Source organism: Pelophylax lessonae (genome assembly GCF_965119305.1).
Source record: "Pelophylax lessonae genome assembly, chromosome: 1".
In the NCBI taxonomy this organism is placed as follows: Eukaryota; Metazoa; Chordata; class Amphibia; order Anura; family Ranidae; genus Pelophylax; species Pelophylax lessonae.
In genome coordinates this window covers 660536618-660549513 of record NC_138768.1, presented here as the reverse complement: position 1 = coordinate 660549513, position 12896 = coordinate 660536618, and the positions used below count along the sequence as shown (strand labels likewise).

Below are 12896 nucleotides of genomic sequence, written 5' to 3'. Positions count from 1 at the left end.
CGTGTGAAAGGAGCCTTCAAGCTCATACATTCTTTGTTCGACTGACTGCCAGAAATGCTTGGTATGTCTTATTACACCTTAAACCCCCTGATTTTTGCTAAACCCCAATTCAAGAGACTATCGCCAAAGCCTGGAAGAAACAATTTGTTTTTGAGGAAATTCGATACATATTGACAGTTTCTTTATCAATGAAAAACTGACCAGTATCCTGCTGGACATACAAAATACATTTTCCCAGATATGGACCCTGTGGATACAATATGCCCGTCTGCCCATGGAGAACTATACGTTTTTATAGCAGTCCAGCTTTGGGGTGCTGGTTTTGGGAATCCCTGACACTCCCATCCCCCTCACCTTACCTCTTTCCCACCTTCCTGCTAACATCCTACCTTCCTCTTTCCTTTTTTTTGCTGCAGATCATGTTGTTCAGACTTGATGTCCTGATCTGCTTGTTTGGCGGCCTGCGGCAAATTTACCTGGTTCATTGATACCTACTCTAACTTGGAGGCTGCAGTTCTTGTTTGTTAATACGCTAATTGTACTGTTGGATGTGTTTACATTCTCTGTAGCTACGTTCCTGCTGTCTAACATCCTTCTTGGCAATTTCAAAACAATTTTTTACACTGTTTTTGTACCTTTTACATTTTTGGCAATAAAAATCTATTAAAAGTGAAATAGCTGGGGCCAAATCAAATCTGAAACTCTTAATGTTATGGGACAAAGTACATGTAGCAGTTTATACCATGTTGTGAAGTGCTTTCCAAGTCTAGGTATGAGGTTTGACCTGCCCCCCCCCCCTTTCCTGCCATGGCTGATCCAACAACAACTAGGAAGGAGACAGACGCTTTATAATGGCAGCTTGTCTCTGCTTTTCCACAGACAAGCAATGGCAAGTAGAATGCAGATCAGCTTTAACTACATGCAGTAGAATATGATTAACATTTGTTATATTCCGGATTAAATGTATTAATGTTAATTATCCAGAAATTACTGTTAATTACTATCTTTTTTTCTATTTAAGATAATGCTGTGCTTTTCTAATGGAAATCATTATGATATCATTTACCCTTCTGGATATGCTGAAAATGCTGCGTTGTGCCAATGTAAGTAAACCACTCCTTAAAACATTTCAACCTTTTGATGCTGCGGTTTGTAAGCAGCACCAATCTTGCACGTGCTGGCTGCTTACTTTGCTGGTTCTTTTCATTGTATGGAGCAAGGGTTCCCATATAAATTTTTCCTGTGGAAACCTTAACCTGGTGTAGCACCCTACAGGTAGGTGATAGGTAAAGTATAGTGGGCCTTGGCTGCCTAACAGCACGGCCATGATTTCAGCTGGCTGTCATGTATCCCAGGTGTGTCTTCTGAGAGGGGAGTCTTCCCACTGGCTCCATGAGAGGATTCTCATTGGACAGCGGAGGAAACACAATCAGACACACACTCAGGCCTGTATCTACCCCAGAAGGCGGATTCTGGGAGTGGGTATAAGGTCTGAAGGAACGCATGACGCAGTGACTTTGGCGGGAAGCAGAGCCCCAGGAGGGAAAGTACAGCTGTCTCTCCTCCTGTCAGAGGAAGCGGGTGTCCTGGGTGGTGGCCTGGGAATCCAAAGAGTGTGGAGCTGAGCTGCAGAGGGGATCCAGTGTGCCGAGAACCAGCGGAGAGAGAGAGAAGGGTCAAGTTCCAGGAAAGCCTACAAAGGTCGTGAGTACTGTGGGCTGCCCCTGGAGGGTCTGCCTAGTGTCAGAGGGGACCACTCCAGAGAAGGTTCTAGTCATCCAGGAGTCGGCTAACTGTTAAAGGGTGTGCCTAGTCGGAGGACCCTGAAGTATTCGAGGTGGTACCTGCAGTTTGGGCCCTGAAGAGTCAGTGTACTGTTTGAAGTGTACAAAGTTGAGAGTTGCAGCAGCACAAGTAGTGACAAGGAGCTACCTCAGCCAGTGAAGGGTTAGAGGGAGCTGTTCAGTGACTTTTGAGCTACACTAAGTATTAGGAGTAAAGAGTTCTACAGTCCTGGAGCTCCTGAGCTAACAATTCAAGTTAAAGTCGAGGTTTCAGCACTAATTCAGTCAAGCAGCATTTGAAGTGTCAGGAAGTGCTGGTCCGGCATTCAGCTGGCACCAAGACCATGTTAGTGAGCATTTTTTGTACAAAGTCCCAGTTAAGCACTGGTATAGCAAAAATTTGTAACCCCAGCTAAAAAAATGTGTGCCGTAGAGTAGCGCAGCGCAAACCTTTCAATGAGCAGAGTGTAATGTTCTCTTTTGCTGGCAAATTCTATTTATATCTGGTTTAATTGTTGAAAATTGTATTTGCATGTCTACAGTTGCGTCAAGTTGATTTCCCTCCTTCACCCCCTGTCTCCATCCCTCCTTCACCCCATCTCCATCCCTTCATTGTAGGTCCCTCCAACCACTTCACCCTCCATTATTTCCATCTTTCCATAACTCCATCCTTTTATCTCTTGCTCCATCTTTCCCTCGCTTCATTTGTCTGCCCCTTGCTCCATCTCTCCATCATACATCAAATCATACTTGCCATATCCTACCTTCATGTCTCCTCCTCACTCTGAGGAGTGAGTCCTCTGCTGTGGCGGTGAGGCACCGCAGAGAACAAGTGCCTTTGATTTGATTTAAAAAACGGCACCAGGCTGCGTCATTATGTAACTTTGCATGAGCCGAGCTTGTACAAGCTTTCCCAAGCCCGGCAGGTGTCAGAATGGCACATGCACTGTTATAATGTAGGCCCCACAACCATCTTCTTTACAGGCACCACTGCCAGTAACGGACATTTACGGGCAGCCCAAAAATGGGTTGAAATTTACGGGCTGCACGTAAATTAACGGGCGGTTGGCATCACTGCGCGGAACCCCAATTTTATTCTCGCAGAACCCTAGGGTTTCGTGCAACACCAATTGGGAAACGCTGGTGTAGAGTGCTTTGTCCCAGTAGCTGGGATCCTGGAAATGTTGGCGTGACAGCCCACAGACACACACCGATTAGTGCACCCAGCACATCCTCCCAGCCCGGGAAAGTAAACACAGACACTCTGCTCTATCCCATGCTCCCTGATACAGGTTGGTGCTCTTCTTCACAAACATCCCCCCCCCACGCAGCTAGTTGGACTCTCCAGCAGTAAGTACAAGCCAAGCCGGACAGGACCACCCCTCAAACATAGGGGTGTCTGGGCACCTCACAGTGCCAGGAAAGTCCAGGCGATGCTGGCCTCAGCTCTCTCCACCTGTCTCACTCACCTTGACTATGGCCTTCTTGTACCTGGTCACTGCTTGCTGGATGAGGCTGGAAACTTTCAAGTTGGCGTCCCCACAAGGCACCACTACCCGAGTCCTCCCGACGCTCACCGTCCCCTTCATGGTGGCGCCCAGGGGAGCCTGCAGACTGCCCTGCTCTCCCCATGCTCCCACTTCAGGGGTTATCCAGGGTTCCGGTTCTCCCTCCGTATCCTCCAATGTGTGCGGGGTCTGCAGCCTCCTCTTCCCTTGCTCCCCTGCATGTAAATGCGCCACTCCTCCCACCCCATCCACCAGGATGGTCTGACCGCCAGCGCTGCGTCTTAGCCAAATGCACGCCAGGATTTCTAATGGACGCGTGGCTTCGCCTATAGATATTCCCAGCCGGATCGGGGTCCAGCATAGCGGAAGGTGGCAGGTGATTGGCAGACGGCGGTGATAAGTGGATTCTGGGCTGCATCACAGCGCGGAACCCCAATTTTGTTCTCACTGAACCCTAGGGTTCCGCAGAATACCAATTGGGAAACGGTATGAAGTATACTGGCCAAGAGTGACTGAGCAATGTTTGTTTGAGCAGCATTGCAATAAATGTTGCTTACATTTTTGTTTGAGAGGCTATACTCCTAACTTCTGCTTTAGGCTTCGAGTGCATGCACATGCAGTAGGGATCTATTTAATTTAAGAAACTTAAACCATGTATTTACTAGGACAGGGCTCAAAATGTAAAGTCCTGAGCTACTAGCCAGACCTTGAGGGTTACTCGCCACCAGTTGCCCCACCCAACTCCTACCCTGCCCCTCCCCTAATTCCGCACCTAAACACGCCCTCATAAATTATCTAATAAAATTACACTGTTAAATGTTTTTGCATTAATGCAGAAGTTACAAAAATAAATATTAATAACGTTTTCGGTGCCCATCAAGGGTCTGGAGGGTGGGGGGCTGAAGAGCACTGGGGAGGGGCTGAAGAGCACTGGGGGGGGGGCTGAAGGGGGGGGCCTGAAGAGCACTGGGGGGCCTGAAGAGCACTAAGGGGCTGGAGGGGGGGGGGGCTGAAGAGCACTGAGGGGGTGCTGAAGAGCAATAAGGGGCTGGAGGGGGGGGGGCTGAAGAGCACGCTGGAGGGGGGGGGGCTGAAGAGCACTGAGGGGCTGGAGGGGGGCTGAAGAGCACTGGGGAGGGCTGGAAAGGGGGGCTGAAGAGCACTGGGGAGGGCTGGAAGGGGGGGCTGAAGAGCACAGTACTTTTGTTTATACTGCAATTTACTAACAATTTTCTCTTTAAGCATTATCCAGGTAAGTTTGTTTGGCAACAGATAAATCTACCACACAATATTTTCAAGCTGTGGCTATGACAAGTTTAGCCCCAAAGAACATCCCTTCTAATTTTTAAATGAAAGACGGAAAGACCTAATGCGTAAGCCCCCGTTCACACCGAATCCGACTTTGAAATCGTGCGACTTCACTTGAAATCATACGATTTCAAAGCAGCGGGTTGGTGCAACTTGGTTGACATCTGTGTAAGTTCATGCACAGATGTCAATGCAAATTGCACCTGAAATTGCAAAAAATAGTGCAGGAACTTTTTTTTTTTTTTTTTTTTTTTACAAATCCTTGCAGCACCGCAAAGTCAGCATTACACTGATTTGTGGTTTCATTGCCGACAATAGGGTGTCATGCGATATGGACCTGTCAAATCGCTTAACAAGTCGCACCAGTGTCAATGGGGGCTTACCCTTTTATTTGGCATTCCCTGACTTGTGCATTTTCTAAACTGAACAGCGTTTTATTTACAAAGTTGACCAATACCATGACCAGTTTTTACAATAATTTACAATGTAACTGTGCAGATGAGTATTACATGTTTGTTTTTCTTTTTTCCTTTTTTGCAGCTATAATTTATGAGTTACTTTATGAAAAAGTGTTTGGGGTCAGCGTGACAAAAAATATGCTGAAATCGGAAGCATTTGACTGGAAAGCTGAGATCTTTGATAGTGATGCTTCAGGATCTAATGAAGACGATGATGCAGCTGGGTATGGGCAGTTGTAAAGGCATTTCAAAGTTTTGTATATACTGTATATACTTTGTTTTTTCTAATCAGTGAAAGTTAAATTTGAACTTCAGATACCAGGTGAGAATAAGAAATTAACAACCCTTAATTTAGATTTAAAGCATGTGGTACAATTACTTTTTTCACAGCGCCGAGTAGGTTTGTTTTTTTAGAATGAAATAGTATTCAACAATGCTGTTGTGATTCTATGTACAGTAGTTACTGTTCACATTAGGTCGCTCCGACTTCGGGGACGACCTGTGAAGTCGCGTGCACCGCGACTTGCACGGACTTCATCTAATGAATTTCTATGCAAGTAGCCTCCAGGTCGCCCCGAAGTAGTACAGGACCCTTTTTCTAAGTCGGAGCGACTTGTGTCGCTCCTATTAGAACCGCTCCTGTACTACTCAATGGACCTGGCGGTGCGTGACTTGCCAGGCTGACCAAGCCGCCTGGCAAGTCGTAATAGTGTGAACCGGCTCTTAGTTTTGGATACACATGGGAATGGTTACAACCCCTGTCAGATTGTCCTGGTATCTGCGGCTCCATTTCCACTCACTCACTGTTCTGGTGACTGCATTTTAACACAGGGAATGAGGGAAACAGTGAAACCAATAATAAAATGCAGAAAGTTCTTAAGTTCCCCTAATTTAAAAACCTTTTTCTCAAATAAAAAAGCGTTATTACTTCTGTCTGTTTCTGTTGGAGGGATTTTCCACTCAATTCCTATCCCGAAGACAGCCTTTTTTTTTTTTTTTTTTTTTTGTAACCAGACACTAAGTGAACGAACATTTTTAACTGAGCGTCTAACGGCAGTGCAACCTGACTGACTGGTTCCAATTTTTCCTCCCTCTATTTAAAACAAAAAAAAAGGAAAAAAAAAAAACAATTTCAGAAATAAGCCAGCTTCAAGTGGGCTTAGGTAAGTGCTCTGTTAAAATTATGCAGGCGCAGCTGTGAGACGCTTTTTTTTTTTTTTTTTTTTTTTTTGTAATTCCTTTATTTAACCAAAGGTTACATTGTACAAATCAAGGTAGGAGTAGAGCAAAAATATAATGGCTTAAAGGGTAGCTCCACTTTTGTGTGGGGGGGATGGCAAAGAAAAAACAATATAGCGTATACAATTGCGACACAAATCATATTGTAATTGATAGTTATTAAAAATTACCTTTCCTTTTCAATCTGCAGCTGTTGAAATTTTCTGAAATTGCAATGCAATATGGCTACCTGGAGCTGTTCTGCACACATAATGTGTACTGACCACACCCCAGAAACCCAATTTCCTGCTTGTGTGATTTTTCCCAGAAGTCTGCTTAAGATGCAAGTCAGATTTCTGGCATCCCCTGCAATAAAAATTTCATTTTTGGTGAGATACTCCCAATAGGAGCATGTCTAAAGGGATGCAGGCCCAGCAGATTTCCTCATTAGTGCCCTGCAGCTTCCACAGCTGATAGAGAATTATGAAACCACTCCTATTTAACCCACTCATCACAGAGTATCAAACAATTATTGAGGGCGCTGTGTGGGGTACTTGCTGTACGGTGGGGGTGTGGGGGCTCCATAGCTGTGAGGGGTTCTCCCTGGGGTCCTCTGTGGTGGCCAGACCGCATGTATGTGCTAATTTTGGCACCGTTTAGCGCGGCTGCCATCTTGGATGAGGGCAGGTGGCTGTGCTTAGTGTGTGGGCAGCAGCCAACTTAGGGCCTTGTCCTGGTGCTGCTCGGGCGCCATCTTGGCTAAGGGCACGTCTAGTAAGGGCAGCGGCCATCTTGCCAGTGACTTTGAACATTGAGTTTCATTAGGCACCATTTTGTTGTGGCTCATGGGCATAAGCCTCTAGGGGCGTGTGGTCACTTCCTCCTTCCCTTCCATTTTCTCTCGGAGCAGAGTGTGGCAAGTACTGACACTGTGGGGGGATTTTGGCTATTTCCTCGGTCATTTTACTGAAAAAAATGGATTTTGCATTATCTGAAGGGGCTCTTTCAAATAGTGCAGGCTGCGGTTGGGGTCCACGGGAACCGCCAATTTAAAGGGCCAGCATCCCATTTATTTTTTATTGGCAAAATGGACTCCCAGGGAAACAAATTCCCTGCAGACCTGGTGGGGGCTTCAGGTACTTCTAAATCCTCTTCCATGGCTTCGTTATCTGCTGCTCTTGCGACTTTGGCATCCAAAGTGGATCTGCTGATGTCGGAAAGCTCTTCTAAAAAACGGTCTATGCCCTCCCAGTCCTCTGACTCAGAGCCTGAATTGGTTGCCACGGATGATGTCCCCCCCGGAGGGGTCCCTGTAGGAGAGGAGGAGGAATCTTCCTCCTCGGTGGCGCGGGAACGCGCATTGATGGATGCCCTCAGCGCCATTAACCTCCTTAGCGGTAATCCCGAGCGTGACTCGGGGTTGGTTTTTCATATCAGGAGCGGTAACCCCGAGTCACGCTCGGGGTGGATTGCAGAGAGCGCAGCGGTGTTCTCTTACCTTATCCTGGCGATCCAGCGATGATCTCTCATTGCTGTGACCGTCAGCCGAGAGTCCCGTCGGTCTCCGTCGCTCTGATCACTTCCTAGTTCCGTTCTCTGCAGCAGCAATGCTGCATGGGAGCGGAACTAGGGAGGGAAATTCAAAAAAAAAAAAAAACGTTGCACAAAACCATATATAATATATATATATATATATATATATATATATATATATATATATATATATATATATATATATATATACGCACACACATATATCTATATATAATGCATGAATTATAATCTAATCAATAATATAATTTTATTATATATATTATATATTAAATAATAAAATAATATTATTGATTCGATTATAATTCACGTGTTTGTGTTTCAAATTTATCACATCTGGGATGTCTACTAGACTTTTTTTTTCTTCTTGTTTTGGTCAGGTTTAAGTCAGTAATTACTAAGAATTGTAGGCCTATAATACATAACGCCAAATTTCCATGAAAAGAATTGTACCGCTTTTGGTATGTAATTCCTGACATAATCATACCGCCAGGGAGGTTAAGGAGACTCTAAATCTTGACTATGGGCCATCTGTCAAGTAAGCAGGCTGCTTTCGGGTTACAAAGGGCCCAGAAGTCGGGTCAGGTTTTTCCCTGCCCTAAGGAGTTTCACGAAATTGTGAATGACCAGTGGCGTAGCATTAAACATATGCTGGTGGTACCTAAGCGTTTTTTCCACCGCTATCCCTTCTTGGAGACCATGGACAAACGTTGGACGGTGTTCTAAGGTGGACCACACTGTCTCTAGGCTGAATAAATCCACCTTGATGCCGGTGTTCAAGGATCCAGCTGATGGGCGCGTGGAGGTGCTTTCACGCCACATTTACTTGGTGGCGGGCTCACTGCTCAAGCCCGTGTTTGCCTCGGTGATGGCCTCTCAGGCTCTCACGGCATGGTCCAATGTGCTTCGAGGCACCCTGGTAGCGGAGTCGGCCTCTCTGACTGCCCTTGACATGGTGGATCAGATTACCCAGACTGGGATGTACCTGTGTGATGCGGCCTTGGACGAGACTTCGTTAGTCGCTCGGTTGTCTGCGGTTGGGGTTTGCGATGTGCCGCATTATTTGGCTGAAAAGCTGGTCGGCTGTGTCTGATGTCCCTTATGTGGGGAGTCGTCTTTTTGGGGACACTCTGGATGAGTTGATTAAGGGGCTTACGGGGGGGGTAAGGGTACTCTTCTGCCCCAGGTCACTAAGGGTAAGTCCGCCCGCGCTAGTCGGGGGCCTTATTTCAAAGCTCAGCGTGGGTCCTTTTTGTGCCTTCGGGACGCAGGAAAAAGGAAAATCATTCAAGCCCTCTGGTGGTCACAAGAAGCCGTGGTTGGGTAAGGCAAAGGCCGGTCAGTCTGGTTCGGCGGCCCAGTCCATCTCTTCCTGAAGGGACACCCTCACCCGTCTTAGGGGTGGAGGGACCTCTGCATTGCTTTCAGGGACCCTGGTTGTCCAGCATTCGGGACAGGTGGGTTCACAAGCTGATTCGTTCAGGGTACAAACAAGATTGAGTTTCGATCTCGCCCGGCAGACAGGTTCTTCCCATCAATGGGGGCGGTGCAAGATCTACTCGCCCAAGGAGTCATTGTGCCGGTGCCTTCACGGGACAGGTTTTCTGGTTTTTATGCCAACCTGTTCACGGTGCCCAGAAAGGACAAGGTTCGTCTGATTCTGGACTTAAAGTCTCTGAACCGCTTTGTGCAGAAGTTTCGGACGGAATCCATCAGGTCGGTAGTGGTATCGTTGAGTCCAGGGGACTTCCTGGCCTCCATCGACTTGAAGGATGCGTATTTGCACATCCCTATCTGCGAGGGTCATCAGAGATATCTCCGCTTCTAAATTTTCCTTTGTACCTTATTTCTTTCATATATTGTGCCGTTTACGTGACCCTCTCCCTCTCTCTGTCTCCCCTAAACAAGGCAATGAAGACAGGAGGAGATCATGGTTGGGCTGGGCAGGTCTAGGCATGCCTCTCGAAGACCAACAAGCTTATCAAATTCAGATAACAGGAAATAGCGTTGTCGGTGAAGAACAGGAAGAAGCTGTTTGACTAGTTTCAATAACTTTCTAAGCTACAAAAGCAGCTAGGCAGAAAATTAATAATATTAAAGATATTTTACATACTATTAATAGGAAAAATTTCATTTTTTACTGGATTTTTCCTTTAACTATCTGAAGATACTTACTCTGTATCCTCCTGAAGACATTGAAGTCTGTTATCTGGAATCCAGTGACCCTTAGATTATTGGGCCTACTTCCTCTGAGCAGGGGTTTCTACAGGCAGCCCCATTGAAAGCAGTAGGAGGCTACACTCCAGCTACACTCCTACAATTGCTATGCAGTGTTCACCTGCGAGTGATCAGCCTGGATGAAGACTGCGTCCCGGGCCAATCATTTGGAAGTGGGAGCAACCTCAATTAGCAGCGAGAGCCGGCAGCTACCCCTTGCTTTTAGTGGGGCTGCCTCCTGCAGCTGGTTGCTGGGAACCCCCATTGGGCTAATTGCATGTTAGTCCTATTGGATGGGCCCATTCACAAGTGTGAATACAGCCTTTAAAAAACAAAAATAGTGCAAAATCACATATTGTATGTATAATTCTCTCAGGGATATAAAGTGCTAGTGCTTCACAACAAAATGTATAAAGTTCATAGTAATATTGGTGTCCATTTGAAACCAAAATGTGCTAAAGAATCCGCTCCTATAAAGTGCTGGTGCTTTACATGTTAAGCCCTGGTTGACACTGAAGCGACGCGGGAAGCGTACAAGAGTCACTGTGTTTCCCCACATCTCATTGCACTGCATCGTAATCACATGGCATCCATACAATCTGCTGTGGGTGTCAATGTTGGATTTACGACACTCTGAAACAAATCGCACAATGCAGCGGGATTACCAGAATCTCACCCATGCGATGCGATTCTGGTGCAGAGAAAAAAAGGGGTTCTGTACAATTTTGGCGCAGATGCGAGTTGAGCCATACAAAATGTTTGGCTCAAATTACAGCGCACAGACATCGCATGTGATGTGCTCAGGAATGTGGTGTGATTCTTGTGTGAATCACATGCAGTGTTCCACACACACTAATGTGAACTCAGGCTAAAAGTCCTTTCCCAGTAGCTCAGGATCGCTAACTACATTTGTTATTCGTATTACAAGATGGTCAAACAGGGCTGTGTAATGATGCTAGATAAACAGGAATGTTGGTGACTTCTGGTTCCTTTATTATTTCCTCATTCCCTGCATGTTTCTATCCATTCTTACCAGTTATGGTCTGGTTCTATCTTTTCTTTCCCGCTTTTCCTCAGTTGTACTGACTTGGTTAGATGGAATCCTGGGTTTTCTACTGAACTTAGAAGTCAGTGTCCTACTTCTTGCAGGTTTGTGACTATACTGCAGGGTTCTTCCCTAATGGCTCTCCTTGGTGAGGTGATTGTATGCCTGTCTCCAGTAGGGCTGAAACAACTAATTGATTAGTCAATAATAAAAATGGTTAACTATTTTCATCATCGATTTAGTTGGTCAGCTGATTAGTTGGCCTCCATACAGAATGCATTATTTGTTTACATATCAGGAAATAGTGAGGCACTCATACAGCTCAGTACACCATCCATACATGTCAGTAGGTGCCTGAGAACATGTGAATGTGTGAGGAGCAATGCCTCATTGGACATGTAGTCCTGGGCAGGAAGTGAATTGTTCTAAAGACAGAAGGGGTTTTTTCTCTGCTATAGGGGCATTCTTTACTATACTTTGCACTCTGAAGGCAGGAGGAGCCAGAAGCATCCATGAGGGACACCAAAAGAGGAAAATCAAGGCTGCTCTGTGCAAAACTATTACACAGAGCAGGAAAGTATAACATTTATAAAAAAAATAAAATCACTTTAAAGTCTCTGTGCAGGCAAGATCAGCATCTGAACCCAGAGAAGGTGGGGGCTGATAGACAGGAGGTAGTATAAGGCATTACAATTACTTTTTAAGTAAACTTTTACCAGTATTGTGCATTATATTTAAAATGATCATATCCATGAAAAAAGTCCTTTTAGTACTACTTTAAAGTGGAGTTCCACTAGTTTTTGTGTTTATAAAGTCAGCAGCTACAAAAAGTGTAGCTGCTGACTTTTAATAAACACACTCACCTGTCCCACGGTCCAGCGATGCGGCCGGTGGGAGCCTCGGTTCTCCCCGCAACACTGGCACCACTACTGTGGGCACACAGCTGTGGGCACCCAGCTGTGACAGCTTGCGACCTCACAGCCGGGTGCGCACTTCACATGTCGTGAGTCGCTCTGCGCATCCTGAGTGGATGGGCATTCTTCTGGGACCTGTGACGTGTCCCAGAAGATTGCTGGGAGGGAGGGGAGAGGAGAACTTCCAATTGAGCCACCTAGGCGGGCCTAATGGGAGTGGGTACCTGTCAAAACTAGGTACCCTCTTCCCCCCCCCCCCCCCCCCAAAGAAAATGACATGCCAGAGGTAGCATGTTCGGGGTCAGGAATGTCGTTTAGAAATTACATTAATTTTAAAACTGAATGTTAAAAGCAAGTGACATTTTCAAACGAAAACCACATGCACTGTCTGAAAACTCTCTTGACCAAAAATTTTCTATTCTGCTCCTTTGAATTTTCCTGTCACTGTGGTCGAAAACGAACATCGATTTGACCCCACTAACAATTAGAAAATCGAAATAACTTTCTTAAAATGACAAGGAAGTCTGTCATACATATATTACAGTTCTGTCTGAAAATCGGCAAAACAGTCTTATTTTTTTTTTTTTTTTTATATAAAAAAAAATTGATCTTGGAGTCTATTTACCAGATTCAACTAGGTTCAATCTTTAATGGTAGTATATGCAGTGTATCCCTTTTTGTCCTTCTCCATAGTGGGTTAGAGATTTTGCTCCCTAACCATATAATTGGTTTTTGTATTTACCCCTGCATATAGATATTTAGGAATAAATTGCCTTTTTTTTTTTTTTTTTAACTTTACATATTAACTAAATTATACAACACACTTTTTTTAAGGTTATTATCCGATTTATCAAAACCATAATCGGCCACCTAATTGATTATGGAAATAATCG

The 12896-nt window shown here is 45.4% G+C and overlaps 1 protein-coding gene across 1 annotated transcript in view; it reads left to right on the top strand.

Annotated features, from left to right (window-relative positions):
• OTUD4 (OTU deubiquitinase 4) overlaps positions 1–12896 on the top strand; it is a 111652-nt gene that overhangs the window by 31628 nt on the left and 67128 nt on the right. The window contains exons 6-7 of the mRNA XM_082268857.1: positions 1022–1103; positions 5141–5282. Coding sequence (XP_082124983.1) covers positions 1022–1103; positions 5141–5282 — 224 coding nt within the window. The remainder of the gene's footprint in view (positions 1–1021; positions 1104–5140; positions 5283–12896) is intronic.